Source organism: Aythya fuligula, chromosome 2, assembly GCF_009819795.1.
Source record: "Aythya fuligula isolate bAytFul2 chromosome 2, bAytFul2.pri, whole genome shotgun sequence".
Classification (NCBI taxonomy): domain Eukaryota; kingdom Metazoa; phylum Chordata; class Aves; order Anseriformes; family Anatidae; genus Aythya; species Aythya fuligula.
This window is the reverse complement of record NC_045560.1, coordinates 141,532,521-141,552,017: the sequence shown is the minus strand read 5'-3', so window position 1 is coordinate 141,552,017 and position 19,497 is coordinate 141,532,521. Positions and strand designations below refer to the sequence as shown.

Here is a 19,497-nt window from a genome sequence, read left to right as displayed (position 1 = left end):
TGGGTTGGAAGGGACCTTAAAGCCCTTCCAGTTCCAACCCCCTGGCATGGGCAGGGACACCTCCCACCAGCCCAGGTTGCCCAAAGCCCCATCCAGCCTGGCCTTGAGCACCTGCAGGGATGGGGCATCCACAGCTTCTCTGGGCAGCCTGTGCCAGTGCCACCTACCACTGAAGTCTACCTCTACATAAAGGGAATCCAAGGAGTGCTGGTAACTGAACTGAGAATTTCCAAACTATACTACCTATGCAATGGCTGGGAGATGTCAGGATTTTTTTCCTAACTGCAGGAAGTAACAATTTGTGCAAGAAATACAAATCTACCAATACAAAGAAACAATTAAATCACTCCCCTGCACTCATGGAGCAGAACACGCCCTTGTTGTGCAGCCATACCATTGCCTGTAGCCACCTCAGTGTTGTAAGTGGGTGCGGTAACACAGGAAGCTGCAAGTGCCGAAGTGATGAGAAACCCAGTGAAGCATTCAGCTGTAACCTCTCCTCTACCACAGCACACCAGGAGTACACGTAGAGCCGCAGGTCACCCATAACAGGTCATCATCTTCTGCATGATGTTGTGCTGGGTCTGGCTGGGATGGAGCTAACTTTTCCCTGCAGCAGCCCATGCAGTGCTGTGCTCCGCACATGTAGCTAGAACAGCAGTGCTATCACACCAGGGTTGTGTCTGCTGCTGCACAATACTGGCACTGCATCAGGACTTCCTCCAAAACCTCTCCAGCATAAAACTGAGGTATTTATACATACTTTTATAAAAGGCAAAAGCAGACATTTTGATATCAAGTAGGAAGCAAAGGGTTATTTAAAACTGTTTAATTACATGTTTCAGGTAAGCACAGACAATACAGTAGGTTCCCCACCACTGAATATTTACATTCTTTTCTCTAGGCTTGAGCTGTTCATTAGGAGTCTCTCTCAATCAACATCCTTGCTCAATCAATTTTGCTGCAAAGAAGGGTATTGGAACAGAACTATTGTAGGAAACTTCATTTCACCAAGGCATGATTTTGTGTGTGTGTTTTGTTTTTTGTGATTTTGTTTTCCTCCTTAAAGAATCATCTACTAGCAGTTCAAGATACTTTGGGAGAATTCTGGCTTCCAAGAATGACCTGAAGAATGCATTGAAACCGAGCAGTGTGTTGAAGTCCTGGAAATACTTATATCAATACCAATACGCATGTTGTAGAGCTGGAATTCTCTTTTCCCACTGGCACTGCCACCGATGCGTCGTTTCTGTTAGGACAGTTTTACACCAATTTTGTTTTGTTCTTTTTTCATTAGCCTTTGGGCCTCTTTCTCCATCTTCTTTCGCTGTTGTTCTGCTGCTCGTTTTTCCCTTTCTGCTATCTTCTGTTGCCTGTAATTAGAGAAAAATGAACTGCTAAAAAAAACAGGAGTCCAATTTACAGCATAGTCAATAACTAGCTTATTATAACTAATAGAAAACAGAGCCTCAGTCGACTATAGTTAGTCTCAGAACAGTTACTCTTTTGTCATACTAAAGGTCTTTTCTCAGATTAATATGGTCTTAGGCAGTAATATTCCTTCAAATATCACAGATTCATAAGGGTTGGAAAAGACTGCCAGGATCATCTGGCCCAGCTATCCCCCCTAACATTTAGAATCTGAAAGCCACTCAGTTCTCAAAGATTCAGAATAATTAGTTCAAGTAGTGGACAATTAAAAGGCCTAATGCTAATTAGAACATAATTAATCTAGTGCTACAATAGCAAGATGACCTGTCTTTTCAAATTCAGACCAACACAATTTGACTTGTCTTGAACATGAAGTTCTGCCCCTCCTTTTCCTCAGCACAGGCATCAGTAGCTGTGCTCTTCATAATGCAAGTCCTACGAACATTTTCCATGTAACCAAGTGAGATGATAACTTTTAACATTCCCTTTCACTTGCTCAGGATCCGTGCTGTACTCCATTTCTCAGGGACACGTTATAGCGCTCATATTCCAAGTGACACATTGCAGCTTGCTCCTGTACTTCACCATTAGCAATAGAACAGTGTTCAGAGGTCACTCCTGCTTTGCATTTGGCTTATTAGATATTAAAAAAAAAAAAAAAAACAAAAAAAAACAACACTGCCATGCTGCTTGCAAGATGACTTAAAAATAAAAAACAGAGCTTCATTAATTTGAGGAGGAGAAATTTATCAGATTTGGTAAGAATAAAGAATAGCTCATTAAAAGAGAATAAAGAAGTCTAATTGGTAGAGCGTAAGGAGTTAACTTTCAACATATTAATGTTATCTGTGCATGTCTGTAAAACGTTCAGAATTAAAAACCATCTTCAACTGAGGCAACCTTCTTTGGTAAATTGTCAACTACGGGCAAGCTGGGCACACAAAACAAAATACTTGAGGTATAAAGACTACACATTATCTTTGTACTTGACAGTGGTAGGAGAGGAATTGTACTTAATACCTTCACGGTTTCATTTGATTGATTATTAATGGCTAGAAGTTTTCCTATCCCCTAATAAACTGCTCTGCTGTCTTGAAAGAATGAAATTAATCGTTTACATCAGAATCTACCTCTCATTCCTAGTGGGGTTAAGGGAAGCCCAAACTTTTACTTTTTATTTTTCACACCTCTGAACTGATGCAAAAGAGGGCAGGACGCACATAGAGGCAGTGCAGTTCCAAAAAGAGACAGTGGAGTTAGTTTAAAAAAGAAAAAAAAAGGAAAGAAAAAAAGACGCAAAAGGTGTTAAGCAATTTTGCTATTCACTTGCTGTTGTGAAATAAGGAAAGTTATAGCAGATCAGGTTTCTTTCCCCGTGTAAACTACAACACAGAACACTGCACAGTAAAGATTCCTGTAAGGGGTTTCCATGCCCTCTACTGGCTGAGTGATTTTATTGGACTTGAGTTAAGTCCAAATGAGAAGTGATCTTTGTATCATCTCAGAGGTACTGAAGTCACCAGAAAATACATACAAGTAGCTTACCAGGAAAGCAATTGCCTTTTACTGCTCTTTTACTTGGTCACTGTTCAAAACACTGGTATCTATTCCAAACATTTTACTTGTTTTCAGTATGAAGTTACTACAACCTTTTGAGCTCAGAAAGGTTCAATTTCTCAACAAAGAGCCTACGACAAACTACAGCCACATCTGACTCACTTATTCTGAGCTCCAGCACAAGGAGTTCAGCACAGTTTGGATGGAATGATACCAGTCATTTAAACCAGAAAAGTATTCATTATTGATGCCAGCCTTGCTTTGCACTGCTAACACTAGTTATGTCCAAAAAAACTAAACCTCTTTCACTGGTTAGCAGAACACTAATTATAACCAGAACAGTTAGCAGACATTCCAGTGGTTGTGTTTGTTTTTTTCTTACTGTATGCATTCTGAAAAACTAAGAAGAATGATTTCATTTCATCATCATTTTCATTTCTTTCAATACAAAGAGTACAAAAACTATTCTCACACATTGGACCTTTTACACAAAGCTACTTATTAAACCAAGGACCATTTATGTTAACTGTTTCCACTGGGGAAAATAAAAAAAGAACAATTCATTGGTATTAGAAAGTCTAAAGGTACATACAGGTATCTACAATCTGCAGCAGCGAAGTTCTATCTAACTTCAATTAATTGCAAAGAAAAATGAAAATCCAGCTTTCATCCACCACACTGCTTTGCCACTGACTGGAAGATTTCAGTGCTACCAGCCCAGAACTTGCTGGGGAATGGGCAAGAAAACAGACTCCAGGAACTGCTCAGACAACAACTGCAGATTACTCCTCAGCACTGTCTTCCAGCACGCTTGGATTTCCAGGAAGCATCTGGCTTACTACACATGCTTGCTTCAACTGTTGCTGTGTGCATTAAGTCACCAGGGAGAAGGCCGCAGGATACAGTCTGCCCTGCTATTAAGAGGCCACAGACCATTTTAGCATGATTGAGCACTAAGAACAGACTCCAGATTGCTCCCTTACTACACACGCCTGAAAAACAGAGCCAGGCCTATCAAGTACTATACTCAAGTTTTGTGTCAAAAGTTAGATGTTAATTCCACCACAGATACCTACTGCAAGAGAGACTGTAAGCCCGGAAGGCATTTCCTACCAATCTTGCTAAATATCAGCCAGCATTTTCCACAATTAAAGAAAACCACTGTAATCTGATGTGTCCTGAATAAAACAAAGGTTTTACTTCACACAGCTGGGGTACAACTCAGACAATGATCAGTTGTACCGAGGTGGCCATTCATAGTAGGCCAAGAGATATGTAATACAGACAGTTACAGTTCTAGTTGTGCTCCGTTCACTTGAAATATTTGGACACATACACATAAATCCCTACTAAAACAAGTAAAGTTCAATACTTTTAGTGGGGCAGAGGAGGAAGCCTCTCAAAATTAACTACTCGAGCTGAAGCCTTTCCATAGTAAAAATATGTCAGGCCAAAAGCTTCCGAACAGCTTCTACCAAATAAGAAAATTTGAGAAACTCCACTGCTATTCCCATGCAAGCAATCCCTCTCACTAAGCATTCTAAAGCACAAACCTGACAACTGGCAGAAAATATACCTTCAACCATCCCAGGAAAAATCCACTACACAGACAATTTCACACTCCAGAAACAAACACACATGCACTCACTGGATTATTACTGTCTAACTTCTGTAAAACAAGTCCACGCTCGGGAAAGCTTGAGTACTTGTTTTTATAGCCTTAAAACCAAGATCTTTAATGGAACGTGGTAAGGGCTCAGTAAAACACACTGCTTTTGCTAACTGCAGAGGCTGCAGTGTCATTCCCCAATTCCAAATAAACAGGATTTTTCATTGTCTTTCATTTTCTTTGTCTGGTGCATCACAGGTTGAGTCTCAATAGATTGCACATCTGAGATTAAAGATCTTACTGAGCCTATTGATGTTCTTTAAAGGCACTATCCTTGGAACAAAAACAACCCGAAGAAACAACATTCGGATATATCATATAGCTTCTGCAATACAGTCTTGAAACAGTTTCAGTAATAACGTTAAAAAACAACTAACTAAATATTAACCAGAATGTCAATGTATGTTTGACAGCGTTAGAATTGGTTGAATTTATCATCCACCACTAACGCATCAAAAGCATGCTTCTTATGTATGACTTCACTCTTGTACTCTTGAACAAGAGAGTAAGACATCTTCCCAAATAATGGCACAATAAATAGCTCTACAGAATCTTCTTTCTGAAAAAAAATACCCTTTTTCTTTAAAGAATTCACAGGTTTAGAATTATTTTTAAATATATCACGTCTTTATTTCCCATTGTCACTATTGTCTCACCGAAGCCGTAGATTTGTGATTTTCTGAGTAGAATAAGAACAGGTTAGGAAGCTGGAGTGATCTGAGGCAGGTTATCTGATCATGTATCAAGCTCCTAAAGTTTGATAAAACTTTGAAATTAAACAGGTTAACATAAGTCATTGCGAATTCAGATCATTGTGTGCAATTAGCTTCAACTCAACCTGCATCTCACTACCATTTGTACTTCAACTTCTTAAAATGGAAAAGAAGAATAAAAGAGATGAGGTATTCACACTAGTTTTGTGAAGCACTGAGAATGAGAGAAGTGCTACAGAAAACAAACCTGCACTTGATTATTTTGCATATAAAAGTTTTTGTAGTGCTATGCTATTTTCATTTACCTAAGAACTTCTTCTGCCTGCCAGGCAGCATCTTCTTCTTCTTCCCAGGCATTTGTATTTTCTTGCCAAGTATCCAAGTCTCCCAGTTCAGGCTGGAACAAAACAAGAAAAAAACTCTAAGCACGTGGAAAAAATAAAGATAAAATCACTTATTTTTAACCCTGATGCTTCAGGCTTCCAGAAATATCTAAGATATGACAGTACTTCTCAGTTTACTGTTCACGTTCTAATACTGACTTTTTGCCTTTATATTGTTAGTGTAGATTTTTAGATTCTGTTGCTGGGGAACAAAGGAAAGAAGGAAGTACTAGAATGCATTTTTAGGAAGAAGACAAGTTGAGCAGGTGAACTGAGTAGATGGTATTAAAAATTTCTGGAAGTTGCATGGACAGACCAACATTATTCCCTGAATGCTGTTTTTACTCACCAGAGCCCTTTCCTGAATTATTTTCATTATGACAGTCTAAGGAAGTGTTATGACCATTCTGTACTGCTTTCTGCCTAGACCACTTTGTGTACTACATTAAACAAAGCACTGTTAAAGAAGGCAAAAATTAAGAAAAAAAATGAGTATCTCCCTCTAACAGCCAGGCTATTGCATAGCCAGGCTATTTAGCAAAATAAGAGCAAAAGTTAGGAGACTCTTAGAAGACAAGCTCTATATAAAGAGGAGGGAGAAGCAGAAAGTTAAATATGGGTTCAAGATTACAAAGCAAATAAAACCCACAGACTTCCTAGAAAAAAAAATAATAAAAACTCTTGTTAGAAACTTACTGTGTAGAGTCCAAAAAACATGTAAGTCATTGGCTTACAAGATTTGCTGGTATAAAGGTGCTTGGAAGCTCCCTACCTTTTAACCACTGGTCTGTTAAGCTTCACAGTAGAGTAAATAAATTAGAATTAGATCAATTACTTCATTACTTTGAACCACATACTCGATTTTAAAATAATTTATGTTATTCCACAACTATTCCTCTTGCTCTTCACAATACAGAAGGCAGATTATTCCTTCTCCTAAGGAAGTCATTTACCTGTCAAATAAGAGATCAATACTTAGAGCATACTTACAGACTGGTGAATAAAAGGAATATCTTGCGTAGCTGCTAGTCTGCTAGAGAATCCTGTGTTTCCCTCTGGAATCCCAAAATTTAAAGGTTCTCGTTTTTTAATAACTATCTGAAAATATTCAAAAAAGGAACAAAAAGAGAGGTCAAAGCACTCTGACAACCTATGACTGTATCAAAACACAAAAAGGGCACAAAAAAAGGAGAGATCTAACAGCCACATCTCCCAGTATTCACCTGAGCTACCAATTACATGAGATATTCCTTGGAGAAACCCTGCTTTGGAACACAAGCTATTCCAGGTACTTCAACAGCACTGCTGTGCAGACAGCCTAAGCTTCAGTAGTTGAAATGCAACTCCATATCACATCAACTGATAAAGCTCTGTGCTAATTTAGCTGAAAAACGTGCACTAATGCTTCTCCTGAAAGGCAAGTTAACAAGTTTAACACAGTAGCTAAGATCCTATATCCCTTATCTGTCTTGACCTCAAGACATGAGCTTACTCACTTGCTTTGTTTAGCCTATTTTAAGCCCCTGCTGCTTCCAAAAGATCCCCAATTTCACTGACTGTACAAACACAAGGAGCAATGCAAGAAAGCAAACAGGACTAGACAATCTCATTTCGCAATGGCAGATGTGGTTATCCGACTGAAATTCCATTTCCACACCATCGATATGAGCAGGAACACAAAAGGATTCCACCTCAGATCTTGGGGTTCCATATTGAGCCCCAACACTGTGGAACTGCAAATACAAATTTGTACTTACAGGTTGGTAACAGGGCCAAGTTAGCAGCAATGGTCTATATGGTGCCTGCAGTCAACCCTAGAGATGTGTTTAAACTGAACCAGTATAGCAGTACTTAAGCAGCATGGACTCTTCCTGAGTTTTATGCTACACCAGAAGCTTAATTCATTAAGAAAAAACATCATGAGAAACAAAGGAGAAATCCACCTCTCCCCCAGTCCTCCTCTGCCCCCCAGATTTTCTAAGACCAGAATCCTCAGAAGACTCTAGTCCACACAGTCTTGCAGATCCCAAATATACACAAGAACAACCCCACTGTCATCTCCAGTTCATAGGAGCACCAGAGAATTAAGGTTTGAAAGGGCCTAGGGGGTCTCCAGATGAACCTCCTGCTCAAAGCATGGTCAGCTCTGAGGCTGACAAAGGTACACAGGGTTTATGCAGTTGGGTCTTGATGGAGACTGGACCACTCTGGGCAACCTGTTCCAGTCCTTGACTGCCTTCATGATGCAAAAGGTTTTCCAATCGACTCAAAGCCCTGTAGGTATCCAACTGGAATATTTCCACATGGAAACAAACCTTGCAATTTACCAGAACTTTAATTAGAAAAAGTTCGTGGTGTTAATATTAGTGTGAAGATACCCATCTCTCTATTCTTCAAAAATCTGACCTTTGAAGAGCAAGCTATTTCGAAATATCAGCTCCCTAACAACACTCGCTCCAACACGGTTTGGTAAGACAGGAACCCACTGCTTTCTGAAGCAGCAACGTTGCTACATCAAACATCAGTAAGGGCAGGACATCGAGTGTCTCTGTTCAAATACCAAAGAGGTATGAGCACAAGTGTCTTAGTGCAACCGTGCTGTTTTTAGAATTAAAAGCGAGGTGAGAGTTCTCACATTTATACTTCCTAGAACAGTTAGACTATGAAACTCATCGTAAGTTTCCAAGAATTATAAGACTAGCAATGTAAACACTAACCAGAATCACATTTGGTAAGGTCTGAAAGTCAGCATTTTAATCAGCCAGGTTAGACTAGACATCAGCATCTATTCTCCTTTCAACAGGACAACATACTTTTGCCTGAAGCACTGTCTATAGGTTGCCAATTTACTTATAACCTATATTAAAACATGGAAAGCCCTCAGTAAGTATAGTTGAAAACTCAATACCTACTTTTTGAGTTTTTCTTATAGTTGGTGTCATATCTTTGAAATAATCAGGTTCCATTTGTTCCAAAGGGTTTTGCTGAGCTGCCACATTACCATTGCCACCTTCAATCTTCACACTGGTGGGTGCATCCTCATCCCATGAAGACCAGTCTTCTACTTCTGGCTGTAAAAGTAAATGATACAAATTAATATCTGAAAGTAAAAATGTGTCTTAACGTATCTTGCTAAGACAACAGAACTGGTACAATCACTCTGTTAAGTAATTATTAAATTACCTACCACTGAAGCAATTACCTGTTTGGGAACAGATGAATAATCCACTGTGGTTGGCAAAGTTATTTGGTCTCCACTTAATTTTCGCCCTCTTCCAGACCTGAAAGAAAAATGTAGGATTCCTCCAAGCTCTGAAAACATGAGCACTACGTTTTAAAAAAAAAAAAAAAAAAAAAAAAAAAAAAAAGGAGGTCTGAGAACAGCACTGCTGAAAGTAGCCTTGGCTAAAACATTAAGTGCCTAAACTACCTCAGTATTGTCTACTGCTAGTAAGACTTCCATCGTGAATTTAAAGTGGGGCTCACACAAATTTCAAGTGCCATTTACTCTTCACATTTCTTAAAGAGTTGCTCCTCCTCTGTTTCTATGCCAGTTTGAAAAGAGATGAATTAAATCAGTTATTTGCATATAGTCAGTTAGAGTTTTTAGATTCCCAATGCTAAAGAAGCAAACACTACAGATCTGTATTAGCTCAAAGATAACCATTTCCACTGGAAACTGAGAAATTCTTCTATTGTCCTGAAGCGTTAAGCTGCATTTAACAAATCATTTGTTGAGCTGCTCGATTTGAAAGCCCCTCTAAAGCACTTTTCCCTTTGAAGTCTAAAGATAGGTAGCAAAATGTAATGCAAGTCAACAGCTTCTGCTCAATACATGCTTCTATTTAATAATGTCGCAGCGAAAGTGTTTCAGCAACTGTAGCAATTTTAATTGAAGACAAACACTAGTGCATTGCTAATAAACAATGCAAATATTTACTTCATGACATTAAAAAAAAAAAATCACATTAACAAAATATTTTTAGCTGACATTTGCTGTATCTTAAAACCTTTTAACACAAGAGAATTAATTTGACACTGACACTCGTGTTCTCCCCAGGTGTCACCTCCTATATCAAGACAGTCACCTAACTGACCTTGGACCTCGATAGCTTTGAAGAGCAAAGATCTGTTTATTGATGCTGATGAGAATGCCACAGGGAACTGGCACTTGGAGTTCACGTCCATTATTGTTATTATTATAGAACATTCCACCATCACATCAGAGCAGCTGAATTGCTTGTAACACAAGGTCCACTGCACACCGGTGAGTGACTAGATTATTTTTTCCTACTTTTGACCAAATTATACCTCCTTAGGAAAGATCAGGTGCTATCATCAAATTTTCGCTTCATATAATTAACTCTAGCCCATTCAGAAACTGCTCCTTTATGCTGAAAAACAACAGTTTAGTTCTCGTGCAAGAAGTCTTCAAGACAAAGCAAATCTTAATTGTTTCAGGTTTTTAAGAAAGAAACTTACAGCTGTCTAAGTCTTGAAGTCTTTACAGTGTTAAGAAATTAAAATAAATGTAGCTCAGAAAAAGCTATTACTAAGTATAAGGCAACCAAGATAGGGACAAAATTCTAAATTCTATCTTATGTAGTATATATGCACAGGTTCAATCTTTGAGCAGGTTCTGTTGTAAAAAAAGATTACTTAGGCAACCAAATTTAAACACAATTTCCGGATTATATCCTTGGAAAAAATTAAGTCTTCATACAAAAGGTCATCTACTACTGTGGTGTCAACAACGATAAAAATGTCATTGTTGTAGGCCTGTTTGACTTACATACGCAGTTATATGAGACCTGTTTTAATCTTCTCTTCACATGAAAATATTTGTATGTACTTGATGCTAGATTCTGTAACAAACAAAAATAAAACCAAAGCTCCCTCAAACATATTAGGAACATCTGATACTTGGGCTGACTGGATTTGTTGATGTCTCTAACAGAAACCTAAGCCTGGAAACAGCTGCTTCCCAACCATCATTAGACTGATCACTGCTCTGAAGACCAAATGTCTCTTGGTTTTGTTTATCTACAATAATTAGCAGCATCCAGATTTGTTAGCAAAATGAAGATTTTAAAAAGAATGAAATTTCACCTTATTTTGTAATTATACCTGTTGTTTGCTGGAAACAGCGGTATCAAGGAGGCTGCCGTTCATCAAAAAGTTAACTAAAAAGATGCCAAGTGCTATGCACAGGCTTTATGCTGACTAGAGATGCACAGTCTCTGCAGGCACTTGTTTAAATTAAAAACTAAGATATGTAATCCAAACAAGTACTAGCTCATATCCATCAAATTAAAATGCACATTTAATTAAATCACATTTGTTGGTTACCAAGCTTACTCATATGCAGGGGTGCGTTATAAGAAAACAAAATTTATCAAACTACGCTTTGCAGCTGACATTAAAATGAAGAACTATCCGTAGTTAATGGACTGAACCAGCTTGATCAACTCACTTGCTTATGTGAAAGTTTTAACTAACAGTTATTAAGAGAAGAAAAGTTCTCCTATTTTTTGCTCCCAATCAGTTCCTCACCTGTTCACTGCAATGATTAAGTTCATTCAGAAATTGAAAAAGAAGAAAATTGTTTATTACATTCAGTGATAGTACTATCTCTTTCTAAGAGATATCTTAACACTTAGATTAAGGGTCCACATGTTACAGAAACATATATAAAATATATGTTACAGAAATTATGCCAACTTGGTGTTTTGACTTCTCAAAGAACTTGAATGGCAAGTATTCTTAATTTAATTTAGAATTCAAATCACAAAACTAAAGCTGACAGCTATCAAGTTGTATGCAGCATTAAAATGTGCCTCTTAAAACTTCAGTAGATGTGGAATGAATTTACCAACAACTAGTTAAAAGCTTCTTCTTATTTATACAATGAGTAAAGGTAAACAGGACAAAAAACAATTCAGATGCTATTTTGTGTGTACCACATGCTCTGCATATGCTTTAATCTCAGTGGCAAGGTAGTAGTTATCATACACAAAAGAATAATACATTTCTTCAGACTGCTAATTGTTTAAATAAAACAACATCCTGTAAGGGTGATGAGAAGGAAAAGTAGTCCAGAAGATGGCACAGTATCCGAGAAGATCAGCATCAGGTACTGTTGAACCCTACTAATATATAACCATAAATCTGTATATATAACACATGTGTTAGAGATAAAAACACACACACGTGTGTTTTTATATTTTTTTGTAACGCTTCTAGATACTGCACTGCTGCGTTCACAAATTTACAACTCAAAAGAACATTAAGTGTTTTTGCTTTTTCTTGCAAGTTTTAAGATGTTCATTTTTAAAAAAGGAAAAAAAAAGTGGTTCTCTGAAACTAATCACTGTCCTCTAAACATTTGAATTAACCTTTAGCAGGCAGAAGAACCTGAAGTCTCAAGCATCTCAAGTTTCTTGACCAAGCAGGATGAGAATGAGTTATATTTACAATGAAAGCCTACTGACTGATGACTGGGTGGATGCTGCCATTAACTGAACCTCTTAAAAAAGAGAATATCACTTGCCAAATCCTTTTTAAAAAAATTGTGAATGGTTTTTAGTCATTTGACAGAGGATAACGCTAAAAGGCAACTTTTAAACCCTGTCATAGCTGTTCAGAAAACAATCCCCATTAGAGCTATCATAACACAAAAATTCACAGACTCACAACTGTATTACATAGACTTTTGAACTCCACAGGAATATGCAGACTGAAGAATGGATTTGACTTGTTTTGTATCCTTCTTGATTGTTTTGCAATTGGTAGCAAAACCAGAATTAGGAAAAGAGGTGGGTATGTGTTGGGGAGAAGGAAAGACGAGAAAGAACTTGCAATTAAACCAGAAAAGGTAACCAAATTAAGTACGTGTTTACCTGCATATTAACTTTTTAATAAAAGAAAGCACAGCTGCCAGGCAAGTACAGATTTTAAAGAGCCGAAACTGTGTTATGGCCATGATGAGAAACCCTTCCTGCAAAAGAAAAAAAAAAGTTAGATGTAGAGCATTATATATCTTTATAGCCCTTAAAGCCAATTTCCTTAGTTGCTCATAAACAGGAAACATTCTGTGAAGCTACACTCATGCAAGAAAAGAAAAGAAAGGAGGTACCTGGAGCAGAGGAGTCTACCTGCCTACTACCTGGACATTTCACTGATGTAAAAAATGCAAGCACCTTATGTGTACAGCCTTTAAAAAAACAGCACATAATTATAGATAAAGTGACAATTAAAGACACTTTTGAAGTGGAAGTGCTGGCAATCAGCTGTGGTGACTGTACGCCTTAGACACTAACAATGCAAGGAGAAAAGAATTATGACCAAGAAGCTCGCACCTCCTTAAGCAAGTCTTGCAAATGCAAATTATAAATGTACATTAAATCAGCACTAAGTCAAAACCCAAAAGTGGCTGTTTAAAGTTTCCAGTGATTTTAATTGGAAACGTGTGATGAGAACAAACATTTTATTTTAGTGACCAATGTCACTGAAAGATCACCAGGGAAGAAGGATCCTGTCCACACTACGTGCGCTACAGCACAAGTTAATCCCCTGGATACATCAATGCTCCTGTGACAGCTCAGATTATGCTAACAGACCCAGATGAGCAAAAATTGATCTTTAGCTGAAACCAACAATGCTGGCTGCTATTTTTCAGCGTCAATTAGAGACTTTAGTAATTGATATTCAGTGTATCTATACTTATTCCAATAGGTCCCCTCAAATAGGTGTAGACCCAATTAGAATAATAAGCTGTAATTCAATGATCCCTTTTCTTTTTTCTACAGGTGAACATCTCAGAGTAAGGAAGAAGAGGTTAGGCTTCACAAACAGCTTTTAATTATATGCAGCTACACTTGTAACAACATTTTCTGTTGCCAGTTTAACATACCTCCTGGTGAGAAGAGAAGGCAGCCCTGTGACATCTTCCTCAGGCCATGAGTATTCCATGGAAGGACAGCTTGATTTCAGATACGCTATGGCATTTAAATCACTTTTTATATTCCAGGCTTTAAGTTAGGAAGAGTCAGGAAGGTGGGTCATTAGGTAGGCTGCTCCAATACTGCCCTGAGGATTTTATTAAAAAGTACATCGTGGGATTTGTGAGCTTCACGGAGCTTAGATTTACTTTATCGGTGCTCATTTGCACGATAACTAGTATTAAACCTAGTAATACAGTGCTAGAAATACTACTTCACATACAATCCAGAAAATATATTTGAAAATTTTGTGTAGGGTTGCCACTAAGCAAGTAGGTCCTTTTACTGAAAAAAAAAAAAAAAAAAAAAAAAAAAAAAGGCTTAAGCCTTTGTATAAGCACCAAAATTACACCAAATATATAACATAACCACCAAATTACAGGCCATGCTACAAAGCTGTAGCTCAGGAGAAAGGCCTTGCAGGACACATTTCACCTCTACCTCGACACTAGCCTTGTCTTAGTCTTATTTCATGGGAGACTCCTTATAGAAGAGTGGGTATTAAATGGACTTTTTACCTAACAGGAACTGGAAACAGTCAAACTTCCCACAAAAAAAGTAGTAACATCAGACACCAGCCAACACACTCAGCTTTCCAATTTAAAAACAGAACTATTATTTGGTATTGTACTCCTGAACTTCCTTACCTTCTGGCATAAGTGATTTGGACAATATCTAGGTGACAGGATAATGCATCAGTCAAAAATTTGAAGGATTTAGGAACAGTAGAAGCTAGTGAAAGAAAAAGCAGATGGCAACTGGATGGATAGCTCTCTATTCTAAAGGTAAAGATTACTGCACAGGAGCACTTAATTGGCAAAAGAAATTGTTACTTTAAAGAGATGCAGCTAAAAGCCATCTACCTGGGATTTCAGGAATGAAGAGCAGGTGACCTGCTGAAATAAGAATAAAGGTATGTCTTTTCTGAAAGGAAGGTTATTTAGAAGCTCATTCCATTCTTCTTCATCAGAATTCACTCTTTTATTGGCTCGGGGGTCAGAGGGAGTTAATAGAAAGATACTCTACAGTACAAAGAGTAAAGCAACTTTCCTACTGTTTAGCCTACTGAACTGCCACGCTAGACAGTCCAGACAGATCCTAAATTTAAAAACAAAACAGAACAGCCCACTGATTGACATGATTGTTTTAGGAAGCACTATTACTCAAAAATATCTAGACTCAATATTATTTTTGCCTAAATTCAAACAAATAAACAAACAAACAAACAGAACCCTCAAGGACAGTCTAGCTCACAAGTTCTTGAAGCTCACCGCTGACAAGTGTTTGTTAGTCACCAGAAATTAATGCATTTTTTCCCAGGGCATTCCTATACACGTCTGCACACACTTCAATATCACCCACACGCCTGTTCAGCAGGGTTCAACAGCTACCTTCATACTCCACACCGCTCAGGTGACTCCTTGCTCTGCTTCCTATGTGCCACGCAGAAACTACAGCATTATACTGAAGGAAAGCGAGACACAGCCATGTGCTGTACGTGTGTGTTTGAGCCATGCTCCCCTTTAACTATGGCAGTATCAAGCCTTTCAAGACAGCAAGTAGCATTTTGCTTTCCTCTGCTCTAAGCTTTGATTGTAACCTCCCCAGTTAAGTTAAGCCCTGTGATCGAAGTTGTCAGATCCGCAGCCAGAGTTTCAGCAACAGCAAGGAATCACTAGGCACAGTACTACCAGCAGTCACCCAGCTTTAAAAGGTACTTTTATCAGTGTATCTAGTTTTTCTACAGCTAATTAAGATGTGAAGCAGCACATACGCATTAATTTTGGCAGTATGTTAAAAGTTAGGTAAAAAGAATCCTAAACCAAGTACTTGGTTCAAGATCAGGACACATCAAGCATTCCCTACCAGGCATCTAAAACGGCATTTGAAGTGTTTGTGTTATTGCATTTTTTGAGTTTAGTGCAAACTGAATTCACCTGATAACATTACATGAGACTTGTTAGGTAAAACAAGGTGTTCCTTGTATTTCTGTTTCTTCTCCAGCCTGGCAAAGAAGAGATGCACAGCCATGTACAGCACTGGGACAGAACACGGAGTGGCAACACTCCAGGAAGAGTCCTCAAACATTTCTTAACAGATGGAGGCAGAGGTGAAACACCGGACTAGAATTCAAAAAATCTGATAATCTGTCAGCCTGACACAGCTTTGCATGTATCACGCCCCGTGCCTCAGCTTCCCATTTGTAACATGGGATGGAGCTTTCCTTCTCCCATTAACATTCCTTCTAATGTATAACATTTATCAGACTTACTGTCAACTGAACTTTTAAGCTCCATTGCAACAGATATAAATAAGTAAATCAGGACATGAATCCTAATTCATCTAATTTTAGCAGTCAGTGCAACAATTTTGTAAAAGTTAACAAATTTAGCCAGAGTTTGATTCACGTATCTCAAGCCGCCTTCTACTGGAAAGAAGTTACAGCAATTGCTCAGGTGGAAGTTGTGCACCACAAAGATTAGAGCATGGTAGCAGCGAGATTTTAAACACATTAGAGACGAGTGAGAAGCCCAAGGCAACTTAGCCCTGGAAACATTTTATGGATCAATAAAGGAAATATAGGGAAGGGAGGGAAAGTCCAGAAATGTACTGAAACGGTTTTACGCTGCGCTCAGCTTGCAGCAGCGTTAGAGCTCCTGGCAACTCGGACCTCGCAGGCATCAGCCTGAGGCACACACCATCCAGCTGAGCATGTGAACTAAGGTCCCAGAGACAAGATGCTCACTGACCATCACCATGCAACAAGCACCTTGTTGTCTGCAGGAGCACTTCCTCTTTTATACCTAATTGCACACACAAACACTAATTAAGCAATATCTCAAGAGACAGAACCAATTCTAAAACAAAGTCACTTTCTGGCACTCAAACTGTTTTAAAGACTTAAGGTTTTTGTTTTGTTTTGTTTTCCTCTTACTGAACTCATCTCCTTCCATCAATTGAAAAGATGACAGAAGATTAATATAGAGGGCACCTATCCTCTCCTCTGCTGCTCCTATGTTCTACTTGTAATGCTGACTGATGCATGCCGTGTTGCTTTCTTGAGATATCATCATCTTCTGAATGGAATTTCTGCCTTGAATTACCACTGCTTTGTGAGTTGATTGCACTTTCTTTCACATCAGCTCATCTGGGACTCTGCAATGAATACATGAAGACATCTTGGAAACAGTGGCTTTTACTTGCATTAAATACAGCTAATTAAATAGCCAAGGGAAGAAGTCTATATCAAAATTAAAAATAACTTGACTGAAACTGAACGTTTCCCCACCAACTACATATTTACATGAGTAACCACAAAAAACCTCCTAAGGCAAAATGAGACGTCTGTTTCCTGGTACAGAAGACTAACATGCCCTTGGGTACTCACACGTGTCAGCCCCAAAACTCCACAAGAGCACCAGTGAACCAGCATGTCTGCACTAGAACAAACAGCTGATTAAAAAAAAAAAAAAAAAATCAAGAAAGCACCATGTGATTAGTCCAAAGTTTAAGCAGCAAGAATAAGGTCTCTTAGAAGTTCAATTTGTATAAAAATTTTAAACAAGCAGTGCTACCACATCAGTCTGAAGAATGACCAAGTCGGTTTACAGGGAGATGGAACCTTACAAAGATTAGTAAAAAGACCTTAAAAAAAATAAATGGTTCTTTACAAGCACAAAACTCCTCCTCCAAATCATGTACATTAAAAGATGTACAAAGACATTGACTTTTTAAAACAGCAATGTAATGATTCAGGAGCAGCATTCAGCCAGGTACTGGAAGCAAAAACCAGCATCTCCTGCACTTCAGAGAGTAACCGTGATCCTGTAACCTAGTGAAGATGCTCCACTCCCTTCTTCCTGGATGATTTGATCCTTTTTTTTTTCCTAATCACTTTATGTAGAAACTTTATGTAGAAATATTGGGAGTGCTGAGGCAGGAGGAAAAAAAAAAAAAAAAAAAAGCACAACTAGGCCAACATCTTTATCATTGATTTTGATAAATGGATAGATGAAATGGAAACGTGGCTCAATCTCATAGCCATGCTACTACAGCATTATAAGTGTAGCATCTGTCTACATGCGGGTGGTTACAGGGAACTGTAGTTTCAACACTGATGTTCTCAGTTTCAGCATAAGCACCCTAAATAGGAAGTTACAAGGTAGCTGGGAGAAAAGACTGCTTCTTTGCCTATTACTTACGGGAGTGAGACAAGGCATCCAAGGTGCTCAAATCCAAAATCCAAGAAGATATTTCACGATGATTTTTTGCAGAAGATGCCAACATTTAAGAAAGAATGAGTTTGTCTCACTAACTAAACACAGAAACTAGCCATACCTAAGTCTTTCCTAGACACCTAACTGTTTACAGACTGGAGCTTAAACTTTTTATTTTTTAAATCTACTTTCCTATAGTCATTAAACTGCTAGGCTAGTACCACCTCAACTCACCCCTTCCTCCTGAAGAAAATGAGCATAGTTCCAATCTTGTTAATGCAAGTTCTTGAAACTTTCTATTCTGAATTAGAATTAGTCCTGTTTTTTGGGGTAATGTTAGTTAAAACAGAAAATATAAGTCCATTACCTAGGCACAGTCATTCTTTAATAATTCGTTATCTATATGTGCTACTATCTTCTGAAAAACAGATGCAGAATATAAAGATGGAAGCCTTACAATCCCATGATACTACACTCTAACTTTGGTCGTACAGTTAATCTTTGACACAATGAACTACTTCATATAACTCCCTGCACAGCACTGGAGTTCCCAGACTCCGACACAGCTCACGATACCCCAGTTGTACCACAGTCTTTACTGGTCACCCTGGACTTAAATTATCTGTATCCACACTGAAAGCCATAGACATAAATTAACGCACTCTTGCTACTACCACAAAATCATCTTGCAACATCCGCTGTCCAAACAAGCAGCAAAAATTCACCGCCGTGATACACCATGGGGCGTGCTGTACGGGATGACTTGAAGAAGCCCCTCCACAGCCCAGCAGCATATCCAGAGCAGCCAGCAGGACCATAAAGCAGCAAGCTGCGCTGTTTTTCATCAGACGTGCCACGGAGGCACCACGAACAGTGACCACGGAGCAGCGCCCCACCGCCGGCCCAGGGCTGAGTTTCCGAGGGCAGCAGACACCGCAGGACGCCGTCCTCCTTTGCTCTCCAGGATCCGAGCCCCTCAGGGGCGCACCGCCCACCTCCCCCACGGCTCCCAACCGGCGGCCGCCTCCCGCTCACCTGCCCCGGCCGGGGGGCCGCCGGGCGCCGAGGCGGCCAAAGCGCAGCCTCCGGCCGCCCCTCATTCAAAGCCTGGCGCTCGCCACCGCCTCCCGCGCCGCCATCTCGGCCTCCTGTCACCGGGGCGACTGGGCCGCCCCTTCCGGCCGCGCCGCTTCCCCCGGCCCCGCCAACCAGCGCCGCCCGGGCCGCCCGGCTCACGCCGCCCGCGGCTGTAGGAGCGGGGCGGGGCGGGGCGGGTTGACGTGGCCGCCCTGCGGCGCGGAGGTGTGGGGTTGGCCCGGTAGTCCCCCACCCCAGGAGTTTTAGCGGGGTTTTTGTCGCGTCAGGAAGTGTGATAAATCGCCCTTATCTGTGTGCCGCCCGTGTGGTCCTAGAGATAGTCCTAGGCGGCTGGCTAGGCTGCTGTAAATGTGGGAAATGTGCTGAAAATTTGGCTGAAGTGGCTTCCCGCTGGGTGTTACACAGAATTTCTAGGTTGGAAGAGACGTC

At 39.5% G+C, this 19,497-nt stretch overlaps 1 protein-coding gene across 2 annotated transcripts; it reads right to left on the bottom strand.

Moving 5' to 3' along the window:
* Positions 1-814: 814 nt before the first annotated feature.
* On the bottom strand, positions 815-19,153 carry EBAG9 (estrogen receptor binding site associated antigen 9). Of its 2 annotated transcripts, XM_032182955.1 has the most exons (8): positions 19,006-19,153; positions 13,666-13,841; positions 12,653-12,750; positions 8,956-9,034; positions 8,666-8,824; positions 6,744-6,851; positions 5,676-5,767; positions 815-1,373 (listed from the first exon to the last, which is right to left on the bottom strand). In XM_032182955.1, exons 3-8 carry the CDS (start codon positions 12,733-12,735, stop codon positions 1,253-1,255), a joined length of 642 nt encoding a protein of 213 aa, XP_032038846.1. In that variant the 5' UTR covers positions 12,736-12,750; positions 13,666-13,841; positions 19,006-19,153; the 3' UTR covers positions 815-1,252. The 2 variants fall into 2 exon arrangements, with proteins under 2 accessions (XP_032038846.1, XP_032038845.1); XM_032182954.1 differs by lacking the exon at positions 13,666-13,841.
* Positions 19,154-19,497: the final 344 nt, after the last annotated feature.